General features: G+C 51.2%; 1 protein-coding gene across 4 annotated transcripts in view; it reads right to left on the bottom strand.

Moving 5' to 3' along the window:
• FRMD6 (FERM domain containing 6) overlaps positions 1–12139 on the bottom strand; it is a 135250-nt gene that overhangs the window by 21531 nt on the left and 101580 nt on the right. For all 4 annotated transcript variants that reach the window (XM_090034365.1, XM_090034364.1, XM_090034363.1 and 1 more), the window contains 3 exons: positions 8733–8812; positions 7400–7476; positions 5635–5821 (listed from right to left, as the gene is read on the bottom strand). In XM_090034365.1, coding sequence (XP_089890491.1) covers positions 5635–5821; positions 7400–7476; positions 8733–8812 — 344 coding nt within the window. The remainder of the gene's footprint in view (positions 1–5634; positions 5822–7399; positions 7477–8732; positions 8813–12139) is intronic.

Raw genomic sequence — 12139 nt, 5'->3', positions numbered from 1 at the left:
ACAGGGCTGCACAACGGGATTCACGAGTTGGGGCGGATCTGGGGCTCAGGCAGTGCATTCGCCTATATATGGAGCACGATCGCAGAGCAGAGGGGTTTATAAACAGGGCTGACATTCCTCCCGATCGCAGTCGCATGATCTCAGCACGGGCCCTGGCTGGAGGAAGGGGATGGAGAGCTGTACAGCAGAGCAGCAGGCGACGGCGCCATTGGAAGCAGGGTAAATCAGACCCAGCTGCGGTCTGCGCGGCTGTGCCCAAACGCGCTTGCTGGAAGCTGCCCTGCCTGCACTTCCCCCTGCAGACATCCCGTCCCGCCAGCCCCCTTGCAAGAGCTGCAGCAGAATAAATGAGTCTCCTTGTTTTGCAAGTGTTGAAGCAGGAACAGAGAGGTGAAGAAGCAAGGGATTGGGCCCCGAACAGAGGAACAGATGTATATTGGTATTTGACATCAGTGGAAATGACCCCAGGGCAGGGGTGGATCCAGAGCAGGGGGCAGCAATATGGTCACATTGCACTTTGTCCAGCTGGTCCCTGCCTTCAGCTGGCTCCAGAGCCTACTGCGCGGCTCTCGAGCAAAAGCTGCTCGAGGATTTGGAAGAGTTTAGGCAACCTCATTTGAGCATGTCCAGCCTGTCACAGTTCTCACTAAGGACCCTTTCCAGGGAGAAGCATTTACAGATCTGAAGTTAAAACCTATGCCCCTCACTTTGCTGGCATAGCTAAAAGTAGCAGGGTGTGGGAGGGGAAGAAATCACTCTTTTAGCCAACATCGCTACTGCAGCAAAACTGAACCGAAGCAGTTATTTCAGCAGCCAAGTCCTCTCCTTGCATTAGCTTATTTTGTTCAGAAAATGATCCTGATTAAAAACCAAAAACAAAACAAGCAACCAGCCCCACTTTCTCCAGTATAAGCTGGAGGGTTTCCCAGCAGAGCTCTAGCAGCAAATGCTGCCTGTTTTGGGCAACGCCTTCGCGTTTATGAAGACAGATGCGGTGAACCGCAGGCAGAGGTGGGCACAACAGTTAATCAAATAGCTTCCCCCACTCCTTTCGTAACCAGGAGAGAGATCCAGCTCGTACGTCTGAGCGCCAGCTGTGAACGTAACAAAGCCTGTGAACGCCCACGGAGCTTCAGCAGAATTATTCCAGCTGTTTAAGAAATAAAACACAATCCCAAAAAGCGTATTTTTACTTCCATTTTAGGCTGCTGCTTTCAAAGGAGCCTAAAGGAGTTAAATAAATACGTCAATCCTATTTGAAATTCATAACATCGCTGAGTGCCTAACTCCCCTAGGCTCCTTTGAAATGCTCAAAAGGGGATTTTTAAATGTCCCCACTGCCGGTTATCAGATCAGCAGGCAAAAGGATGCCTGTGTGAGTACTGCGCAGTGTATTAGAGCAACCTGCCAAAGCTGCTTTGTATGACATGCAGTGACCCTGGGCTCAGCAGAAAAGGGAAAAAAGGGGTAATTACACTCGGGTTGAAAAAAGATGAAAAAGGAGTTGGCCGACTTCAGGAAGTGCATAAATCAAAGGGAACAATTGGGCCTACATCTTTATTGACCTTGTTATGTGGCACAGCCAGGCCTGGCAGTGGCTACTGTGAAAAACACGAAGGTATTCAAGGTTGTAGCCATACTGGTCTACAAGAAAAGGCAATCAGGACTCGTAGTAGAGATACCTTTTATTAGACCCACAAAATTTTTGCAAAAAATATGAAAGACATTTTGCAATTAAAGAATTTTGGGGGGTTTTTTGCAAAAATCTCGTGGGTTTAATAAAAGATATCATTGCTACTATGAGCCCCAATTGCCTCCGGCACCAAGAAATCATGGGTACGTTGGTATCTGGCCTTCAAATACACACCAGGATATTGTGGGGCAGGCTCTGTAGTTGCTCCTTCGCTCAACTAATACTGATGGCGTCTGCTCTGCCCTACCTGGAAACTGTTCGCCTTTTCTCTAACATTGTTTGAGGAAGTAGTGATTGCAGGAAGGATGTCTGGGCAAGGCTAGGAGGCAACTGAATGTGCGGTGCCGGTATGATGCGGTAGCTCAAGGATGGACATATGAAATTGGGATGTAAAGGGGGATGACTGTGCACCAGTTGCTCTATGCTAAGTGCCTCTGTGCATGTGCTCTTACCCTGCAGGAAGCGGACGCTGAACTGATATAACTTACCCCTTTTAGTGAGGGATGAGCTATTGTGGTCTAAGTTTCTGCTAGCCATGGCTAAGAGTGTGCACACGGGCCTTTACCGCTTGTGCTAAAGCCCCGCCTTGCCTTTTATCCCACATTAAATTGCCTGTATGCCCATACCTTTGCAAAGTGAGCGCAGGCCGTGGTGGCATAAGCAGAATATCGAGTCTGAAGAGGGAGGTGGTGTTACCCTGGCACGTGGCATTGGCGAGATCCTTGCTGCAACTCTGGGGCCAGCTCAAGTGACTGTGCGGCTGAAAGGATGCTGACAGAGTGGAAACAGCTCAGCGGAAGAGCCATGGGAATGACTTGTGGCCACAGCTGAAAAGCATCCAGCATGCAGTTATAGCGCCACTGAAATGGGAGCGTGGCATTTTGAGCTGCTCTGCTTTCTGCCTCCAGGCAGGGGTACACCAGGTATCCAGTGCTCCGGCCTGCATGTACGTGGTCCATGGAGGGTGCTGGCACCCAGGCTTTTAAGTCTCATGTTTTTTACCTGCATCGGGCACTTTGCAGGGTATCAGAGCTGGCAAGAGGGACACTGAATGGGGGCTTAGAGGATGGAGCTTCAAGCCGTAATGCTGTGAGCAGGGACATGTCACTCACTCTCAGGGCCAGAGCCGTGTCTACCTCTTAGATCCTCCAAATGGCACCTTATTCCACCCTACTCAAGTCGCTGCAAAAACCCTGACACATCTAATATTGTCCATCTTTGCCTACTTCATGAAAAGCAGGGGGCCTTTCTGCCTTACTGGTTTTCAGGGACTCAAACTGGGCAGAACAGGATCACACGTGGGGACCTAGTAGAGGGAACAGGCTGTGGCCTAATGGCCCTTTCATCTCTGGGGTGCCACGAGGTGCTCACATCCTACATGGCGAGGGACTACATTGAGATGAGGTTCGCAGGTTTGAATCCCAGCTCTGCCTTCCCCACCCTGGGAGGCATTTTTTAAAGTCACCTCGCTTCTCTGCCTCAGTTTTCCTGCCTGTTAAATGGGAATAGTGCTCTTAGAGGATTCGAGAGGATGGGTTTAAAGGTGGCAGGGTGTGAGGTGTTTCCAGCATGACAAAGGCTGAGACTCATCCTCATTTATTTCCAGCCAGCAGCCCGGCCGAGCCAGACGGGGAGAGAGGCGCTCGCTTGTGATGACGCTCAGCCTCGAGCCAAACCAGGACCCGCTCCCCTCCTGCTCTCGCCAGCCACTGGCAGCCCGAGCAGCAAGCTTGCTGTGCCTCTGTCCGGGCGTACAAAGCCTGGCACGCGCGGGAGCCTTTGCAGGCTCGGAGCCCGTGACACAGGCAGGCTTCACGGAGCTGAAGACAAATGAGCCGCCCCATAGAGCTGCTTAAAAAGGCCTCGTTACCTTGACGTGCCTCTGCACGGGGTGCCTGAACGTGTCAGATTCCAGCGGCTGGTAGAAACCCCCTCTCCCCAGAATAGCTTGGTGTCTAAAAATAAGCCAAGTGTTTTATAAACGGCACTGCTGCGCCTCTGCCAAGGTTTAGAAGGGTCTTGTCAGCAAAGCGGACACCGACCCGGGGCCCAACCCAGCAAAGCAATTAAGCACGGGCTTAACTTAAGCCCATGAGCAGTCCAGATGGACTGCATGCATGCTTAAAACTTCAGAGCGTGGCTGGAGCTGTGGCAGGCCAATAAATCCTGTGCAAAGTGCAATCAAAGGCACAGAGAACAGGCACCAAAGACACGGAGAGGAGTGGCTTCTCCTCCCCAGCGTCTTGGCGCCTATGCCGAGGTGACGGCAGCAGGTGCTGGCCCAAGGGCACCCCTGGGCTGAAACACAGTGTAAAACAGCCCCCGTGTCATATTGCATCTGTGGGATTTTGGAGATTTGTGTGCACCTGGCTGGGGTGAGAACCGAATGTACCGTGCAGGATCCAGGGCAGGGCATGAAGGGGCTCTCGGATGGGGGCAGCCAGATGGGAACGGGGCATGTCCCTGGGAGCATGCCAAGGGGGATGGAAACAAGTGCTGGATGTGTCTTTTCCTGCCCTAGGGGGATGAATGTTGCTGAGAGCCGAGGAAACCTCGCTGAAAGGCCAGAGCACCCCAGAATGACAGGCATGGGCCGGCTTGGGCCGGGGTAGGGGCTGTCTCCCTCTTAGGGTGCCCCATAGTGAATGCAACAGCTGCCATCTAGGTGGCAAACCACCCAGGACCTCCCGGGGCGGCAGGAACCTGGGACTTCATGGGAGACCTTGCGGGACTGCCAGCTGCTCGCAAGGGCCCGTCAGCAAGCACAGGGTCCCGTGGGGCTCCTCTTGCCCCAGGGGAGTGTGCTGGGGTAGCACAGCCCACTCCTCTCCCTGGGCCTGGGCATGAGCTCATCCTGTCATGCCAGAAGCACGAAGGGCTCTTATGTAATGGGCATGACATCATGCTTTGCAGGCTGCAGCTATTCACAGCCCCGCAGCTGTCACAGGCTATTAATAATCCAGACTGAAGCATTGCCGGCATCTCTCGCGCACGGCCCTCCAACTCAGAGGAGCTGGAGGGTCTGTGGGGGAGGGAGTGCTGCCGGCTGCCTGTGCCCCCACCAGAGCTCCCTTCCCTGACCTTTAGGAAGGGGGTAGGGAGGGGGATGGGCTGCCCAACCCCTGCGGCTACCTGTGCAGATAGTGACGGGCTGGGAGGGAAAGAGCAACCCAACCTCCCCTCCTGCTCCTTGCCAGGTCCCAGGGTGCCACTGAAAGCACCAGCTCAGCAAAATGGGCTGCTCCCCTCCCCCTTTGCAGCAGCAGCTGTGCAGAGGGAGGGCGAGGCAGGGGCGCCAGGTGGGAGCTCCACAATGCCTGGCTGAAGGGTTAGACCCAGCTCCGCTTGGGCAGGGCATGCCTAAACACAGCATGTGCAGGCACGCAGGGCCCTCGGGCACAGCACTGCCCCTTGCACGTCAAGCCGTGTGGCAACGTCCCTGCATTCGTGCCATCACCCTTGGGCACCACTGCCACCCAGGTCCAGGGGTCATGGGGGGTGGGAGGGTGCTGCACAGCTTCACCTGGACTAGTTGAGGGCTGCAGAGGTGGTTTCCACAGTGGGCGCATCTAATCTTCATGTCTTTTTCCACCCTGGGCTGCAAAGCCCCTTGTTGCTCTCTGGCAGCCTGGCTGCAGCAGGTGTGATAGGAGGAAGGCCACCGAAAAGAGTGCAAGCAGCATGGGTGCCACACACCAGCCTTGCAGTCACCCCCATACGCCCTTCCTACATCTGCCCTTCCCTTGCCGCTCTGCTGCTTTGCACCCAGTAAAGCACAGCTAAGACAGCTGGGGCTTCTTCTTGCCTATTCATCCCCTTTTGAGGCTATTTCTTCCCACATCCACATCCTATCCCCACTGCTTCCTGCTCTCTGCACAGTGGGAAGGATGAAGTAGATGCCACGGGGGCCTGTGCCAGGGAAAGCACGAGGAAGCACCTACCCAGGCGGGGAAGTAGGCTTCTGGCTCGAAGTATTTTCCAAAGTGCTTGTTCCGCTTGAAGTTGCCCAAGTCGGCTTGCAGCGCAAATGCCGCCAGAAGGAAGTAAGCCTCCTCGCGCAGCACGCACTGGGAATGCAGCACTTGCTTCCTCAGGTGCCAGTAATAGTAGTAGCGCGCCGTTCTGTCGCTGCATGGGGAGAAAGAGAAGAGGGCTGGTGAGGACCCCGCAAATCTCGGAGCACTGGGCCCTGGCATGGAGCAGGGCAATGCCCAGCTGGGGGCTGCTCACCGAGACCGCCCACCCACCACTTCCATCCTCAAAAGGGAGCCCAGGGGCTAAAGCAACCAGTCGTCAGGAGTCAGTGCAAGCTCTGTTAGGATTTCCAGAGGGCCAAGGTTTGCCCCAAACATTCTCCCATTTGCACAGTAACAAAGGTCCCAGCAAACAAGAGCTTTCTTATGAGATGCAAAGCGCCTGCAGCTCCCAATGGGATCAGCAAGCACGTCGCAGCACTGGGCCCCTTACACGGGGAGTTACACGAGCACAAATGGGAACCGAGCTGCATGTCAGTCAGTATTAGGCCAGTGCTGTTGTATTTTTCCTCCCTCTTGGCTTTCAAGACCCCCCCACGTGCCCTTTAAGGCGGGATCCTGCATGCCCTGACTTGGTCAGACATGGGGACGAGCAGGGCCTGGCGGGGTTAGCCATTCACAAGCCCTGTGGTATAACGGCTGGCCACACAGGATAACTGGCTTAAATACAGTTAAATCCACAGTGCAAAAATGCAGGCGAGCATCAACAATTAGACCTGACTCAGGCACTTCATCTTGCTTCTCTCTTTTCTGCAGTGAACAATTCCCGCCGGTTATGAAAGCAGCTATTCCCCCTCGTCTGCAAACCCTGAGCACAATCTCAGCAGTTCACTCCCTCCTGCAGCACCTTAGGGCGAGATGTCCCCAGCCAATACCTCTTACGGCTGGCAAATTAAGCACGTGAAAAACGTGCCGCCCTGCGTTCTGCCGAAGGACTCCACCAAATGTCTAGGCGACGCCTGGTTTAACATGCTGGCAGAAGTATCCGCGTGCCCGATCCCGGCATTCCTGAGTCTCATTTGGATTTCTCCAAGTCGCAGACTTTGCAAATGAGCTTGGCTGTGTATTTCAAGGAGGTCCCAGGCAGCCGGGGCTTGCACTGGGGCAACTATATGCAAGAGGCAGGGGCAAATAGGCACTCGCACCCGCAGGCTTGCACTGGCCCAAGGGAAACATGAAGCTATACCTCTTGCAAGCCGGGAGCTGGGTGTTTCAATCAGGAAACGCCTGCCCTGTTACAGGAGCGTGTCAGCAGGCTTCCTGTGTGCGAGCACTTTTTGAAGTGTGGGCTCCCTGCCATACACAGCTAATTAGCCAGAAGCTGCATCCTGTGTGCTTTTGGCTTTACAATGGGAAAAGAAAAGCTGCAATCCCCTGCCCCCAGCCAACCTGCAACTTCCCGAAGAGACTTGCTGAATCTTGCTTAATTAAAGAAAACCACCCTTAATATCTCCCTCTTTAAAACAGCTGCACAGTAACACACTATCAATTTTACATTTCTTTCCTTTTACATTAACAGAGGCTAGGAACAAATACATATTCATCCTGCAAAACCCTGTTCAAACTCTAACCAGCTAGAAACACCCCGGATGTTTTCCATGCTATCCCATTGATTATTAAGGGGTTTTTTTGCTGTTATAAAAATGCATCTGTTGACACTTTTGTCCCCTACCTTATCAATCTGCCGTTTTCCACGTAATATTGCACTCGAAAGTGGATAATCATTGGTGGACCGAATTGGTCAATGCCCTGCGTGAAACACAGAAATGTTTAGCATTCTCTCTACAGAGGGTACAAAGGGGCAAATAACTCAATGGGAAGATCAGTGTTTACGCTGGTCTCTGAAATGTTGGGAAGATCATGCAGTCCTGGATGCTTCAGGACAAAATTCATTACCACAGCCCCCTCCCCTAAAAGGCCAGAGGAGACCAAACAACTTGAAGAATGTTGACCCAAACCGGGATGTTTCTCTAAACTGGATTTTTATTTTAATAAAATGTTTCATGCATGTTTTCAGAATTTGCCGTGTCCTGAAAACTTTCAAGAGAAAAAAACTGAAAGAAAAAAAAAAAACAAAACAGCCCAGTAGCCTGCTGGCTCATCTTGGCTACCCTCCACCCATTGTTTTCTCATCTTCCTCTCTCACCAAAAGTCAAGTTAGCCATAGGGCAAGATATTTCTTGACACAAAAAAATGCTCACTTTCCATTTCAAGTAAGAATTATATTAAAAAAAAGGGTTAGATTTCCAAAGTGACAAAGAAATTCAACAGAAAGGTCAGAGAAAAGGTGGAAGAAAAATGAAGGCGGCTTCCAAAATATGGCTAGAGGATGTCTGAGAGACTTTACAGAACTTGTGAGTTTTTAAAAATGCATTTCTCCCAGCTCTGAGGGAAAGGCATGCTATTGCCATGGTCTGCGTTTGTTATCTTAGTGCATTTCCCCCGTTATCTCAAGCCTCCAGCAAGGGATGCTGTGAACACCACTTTGCAGAGCTTTAGTTTGGGCTCCTGTAGCGACCCCTTGTTACTCACTTTTATCAGGTAGCCCCTACCCCCAGGCGATGCCTGGGTTTCTGGGCTAACTGCTTTTAATAGCTCTGCCTTTTATAACAAGGCATTGCCCAGCTTTCCCTAAATAGTTTGCAACAGATCCTCTGCGCAAGCCTAGGAACCCGCATTATTTCGACACACGATGAATCTCCTGGTTCTCCTCGTTAGGCGCTTTGCCTGGAAAAGCTTCGGCTGCCCTCTTGTTAGGAGGCCAGAAGGGAACGCAAATTCAAAAGCAATCTCAAGCCCTCTGTGCTCCTGTCTTCATCAGGTTCAATTACTTTTCCATGCTTCAAAGCTTCTTCTTCCCCTCACAACTTGCAAACCTTTCCCTGGTGGGTAATGGCCAAGCCTACCCGAAATACTGACTCTGCAGAGAACATGACCCGGAGGCAGGATACGACCAGCTGTCATTCCCGGGCTATCCCCCCAGCCACGTCCTACTACTACTGTACCTTGCTGGCTTCTTTTTTCCATTCCTTTGGGCAGTACTTGTAGAGTTTCTGGGTCAAGTCCATATAGACGTGCTCATTGTCTGTGTTGGAAAGAGAAGAGGTAAGATGGAAGAATGCAAGGTGGAAGGATGCAAAAGCTTTCCCTAGATTTTTTTGAGAGTGACCATCTCACTCCCACCATTAAAGATGCTGAGACCACAGGAATCAACCTTATGATGAGAACACATGAATCAACTGGGCTGTGGCGTGAACAAGAAGCAATCATACCTTCACCCTCCGGCACTTCGTGCCTTTATAAGCCAAGCTCCCATTGCCCAGTCGGTCAGTAGGGGAAGTATTGGTTTCACTGAGAATGTGACTCATCTTAGCTCCATCTCTTGGCCACAGTTGGCTCCATTCGTCATGCTAAATGCCACTCATTAGTGACAGCAGTTAGGGAGTAGCAGCCTCCCTCCCGCTTCATAAATCAACTGAGGCCAGATCCCGCTGTGATTTACGGGTCGTTAATGTTATTACTTTATTTCCCAAAGGGCCTAACCTGGCTCAGGGCTCTACTGTGCGAGGCGTGGGACAGGCAGAGGATTGAAGAGGGAGAGTTAATATTTTCCCTGTCAGCGTATTTTTCCAAGACCCTTTTTTCTGACATTATTAAAGGTGCTGGTCAACATTGAGATGGCAAGAGCAAAGGGACAACAATCAGGCTTCGGACGGGATTGTCCAAGCTGTTACTCAGATAGCAGGATTCACAGCAGGACGGTATCACCCAGCCGAAAACTGGACAGCAGCGGGTAGAGCCTGACTTGCAACTCCAGAATAGGGAAGTCATTCTTGCTCCAGTGAGTACAAAGGGAAAAAATAATGCCCCAGCCCTGCACCCACCTGAAACACCACGCTTCCTACCGAGTCCCCATAAGACCTCTGCTACTTGGGCACTGCCTTGCACTGACGGTTCCTCGAAGGTGCCCCAGGCTTCTCCCTCGGTGACTACGGTGGGTTTAGAAAAAGTGCATGGGATCCGAGGAGATCACATCTTGCCAGCCTACATATAGGACTTCGCATTTGTGCACAGTGAGTTTCTCCTGCCTCTTGTGACTATCCACATCAGACGGCCTCTCAGAGGTTCCTCCCCATCCTCTCTTGCTCTGGCCATAACAAGTAGTTTTGTATCAAGAACGGCTGTCACCACTTCATGGTTCGTCCTTTCTCCAGACAACACTTTTGCACCCCAGTCCTAGTATTGACACACCTGAGTTTTTAAACATTTCCTTATTTATGTATGGTGCCAAAGGGGGCGAATTTTAATGCCCAGGTTAAAATCTAGTTCCAGGACTAAACGGGCCAGAGGTAGGTCTCCTTTGAGAATGAACTCAGATGCTCTAAGGATACATGTAGACCAGTTTTTCAACCTTTTTTTTAATTTGAGGATCCCTAAAAAATTTCAAATGGAGGCACAGCCCCCTTTGAATTGTAAGTGTGGGTATTCACATACTTTTGATTGATCACAGTCATCTTTTGCAGACCCCTTTTGACATAGGCTGCTGACACCCAGGGGCTGGCAGACCACAGATCGAAAACCACTCATCTAGAGGTCATCTGCCCTCAACACAGATTCAGGCCCTGCCATGTAACAGTGAGATATACAACATATCAAACTGGATTTATTGAATTGTCAAGTGTTTGGGGGGAAGACTGCAGCAGCTGCCTGGTTGTAATAGTGCTGCTATTATAGGGATTAAAAGTGTTAGATGTTTAATAATGGAAATGGTCAGTTGTGGACACAGCTGGGCTTTTTAAAATTGAAACCAGTTGATTTTGCCTGAGCAGAAGCAATGGCTCTACAGTGCTCCCAAAGCACCGAGAAAGAAAACAGCTCTTCCACATAACCGCGCATGGAAAGGGTAGGTCTCTCCTTTGTCTGTGTCCTGCTCGTTACTCCAGTCTCCCCATCAGCTCTTTCTCGTGCTAAGATTGCAGGTGCCAGTATTAGGTCTCTGGAGTATGCTTTCCACAATGCAAGTCAATTAATTAATGCTGGAAGGGCAGAACTGCAATGCTGGAGGGTCTAAGGGTCTAATCACAGCTACTTAAACACCACTTCCCTGGGGATACAATGTACCCAGTGGGACAATGACCAAACCCACTGCAAGACACTTCGCTCTAGGCAAGGTCAAGGCCCCCGAGTATTTGCCATCCATACTCTTCTTGCTGGATATGGGCTGAGGAGCCGGCAGAGCCGGAGTTAAGAGATCGAGAGGCTTTCCATTCAGAGAGATGTTCTGCATGCTGAACTCCAACCATCCTTGCACCTGGATTTCCCCAAGAGCCAAGCAAACCTCCTCCAACCCAGCTATTGAGGAGGTGGAAGACTTCCTCCCTATCCCCTCTCTGCTGAATTTATGTGTTACTGGTTTTTTTCCATGGATTTGAGCCAAGGAACAAGGATGGTTCCTACACACCCAACTACAACTCAGGTGCCCAACAGGTGGGAAAGGATCTGGCCTTTTCTGTCAGGTCCCTCCTTGAACAGGCTACACAGCAGAGAACAGCTGTTGCTCTGGTCCTGCCTGTAGCATTTGGGAAGGGTCCGAGCTTGTATGTATTTATTAAGGTCCCAGCCTGGGATTCCCGAGACATTTGAAACAAGGTAAAAGTCTGATGTTTTGGGGAGAGGGAGTCAATGTGAAGACTAGTACAAAAGCACACATCACATGGGGGCAGCTTCCTGCCTACAAAGCCTTTTCGAGGCTCCCCTACACCCTTGCTGCCGCCCACTGCATGCAGGCATAGGGAATACAGCACACGCTGCTGGGAGTCGGACAAGACAGCAAGCTCCAAGTCAATGATAAAGCCTCAGCCCCGAGTCCGGGTCCACAGTTGGATTTAACAATTTCTACGTTGCATGGAGGAGGGCTGCCCAACCGCTAAGCCAGACCATCCCACTCGTTGCTGACTGGGAGACAGCAGGAGATGCTGGGACCCCAGTTCAGTAATTACTGGAGCATGCGCTCAAGGCCCAGGGACACCAGCGAGACACAGCCATGTGCCGATGCGTGTTGTTGAATAGCTTTGCTGATCTGAGGCCTCAGTGCAGCCCAGCCATTGAGACTTGCCCTCCCTTCCCATGCAACGTACCCCTTTGGCTAGTCTGCCGTCTGGTAGCAATCATCTCTCGATCATACATGACTCCAAGAGATGCGGCTGGTGAGCAGACAAGAAAGTCAATTGGGTCACGTAAAAGCTAGGGCGGGCTTTGAAGGAAATCAGAACATATTTTTTTAGTCTAGCCTGCAAAGGAGCTCTTATTTATTTACTGAAGTGGCAATTAAACAACATTTTGGGGAAAATATGAAGAGTATGTGAATGCTCATTTAACAACAGCTGTGCTCAGCAGGGGCATGAACCACATC

This window comes from Crocodylus siamensis, chromosome 2 (assembly GCF_052110815.1).
Source record: "Crocodylus siamensis isolate JL-2025a chromosome 2, ASM5211081v1, whole genome shotgun sequence".
NCBI lineage: Eukaryota > Metazoa > Chordata > Crocodylia > Crocodylidae > Crocodylus > Crocodylus siamensis.
The sequence above is the reverse complement of the archived record's forward strand: the minus strand, read 5'-3'. Positions and strand labels throughout refer to the sequence as shown.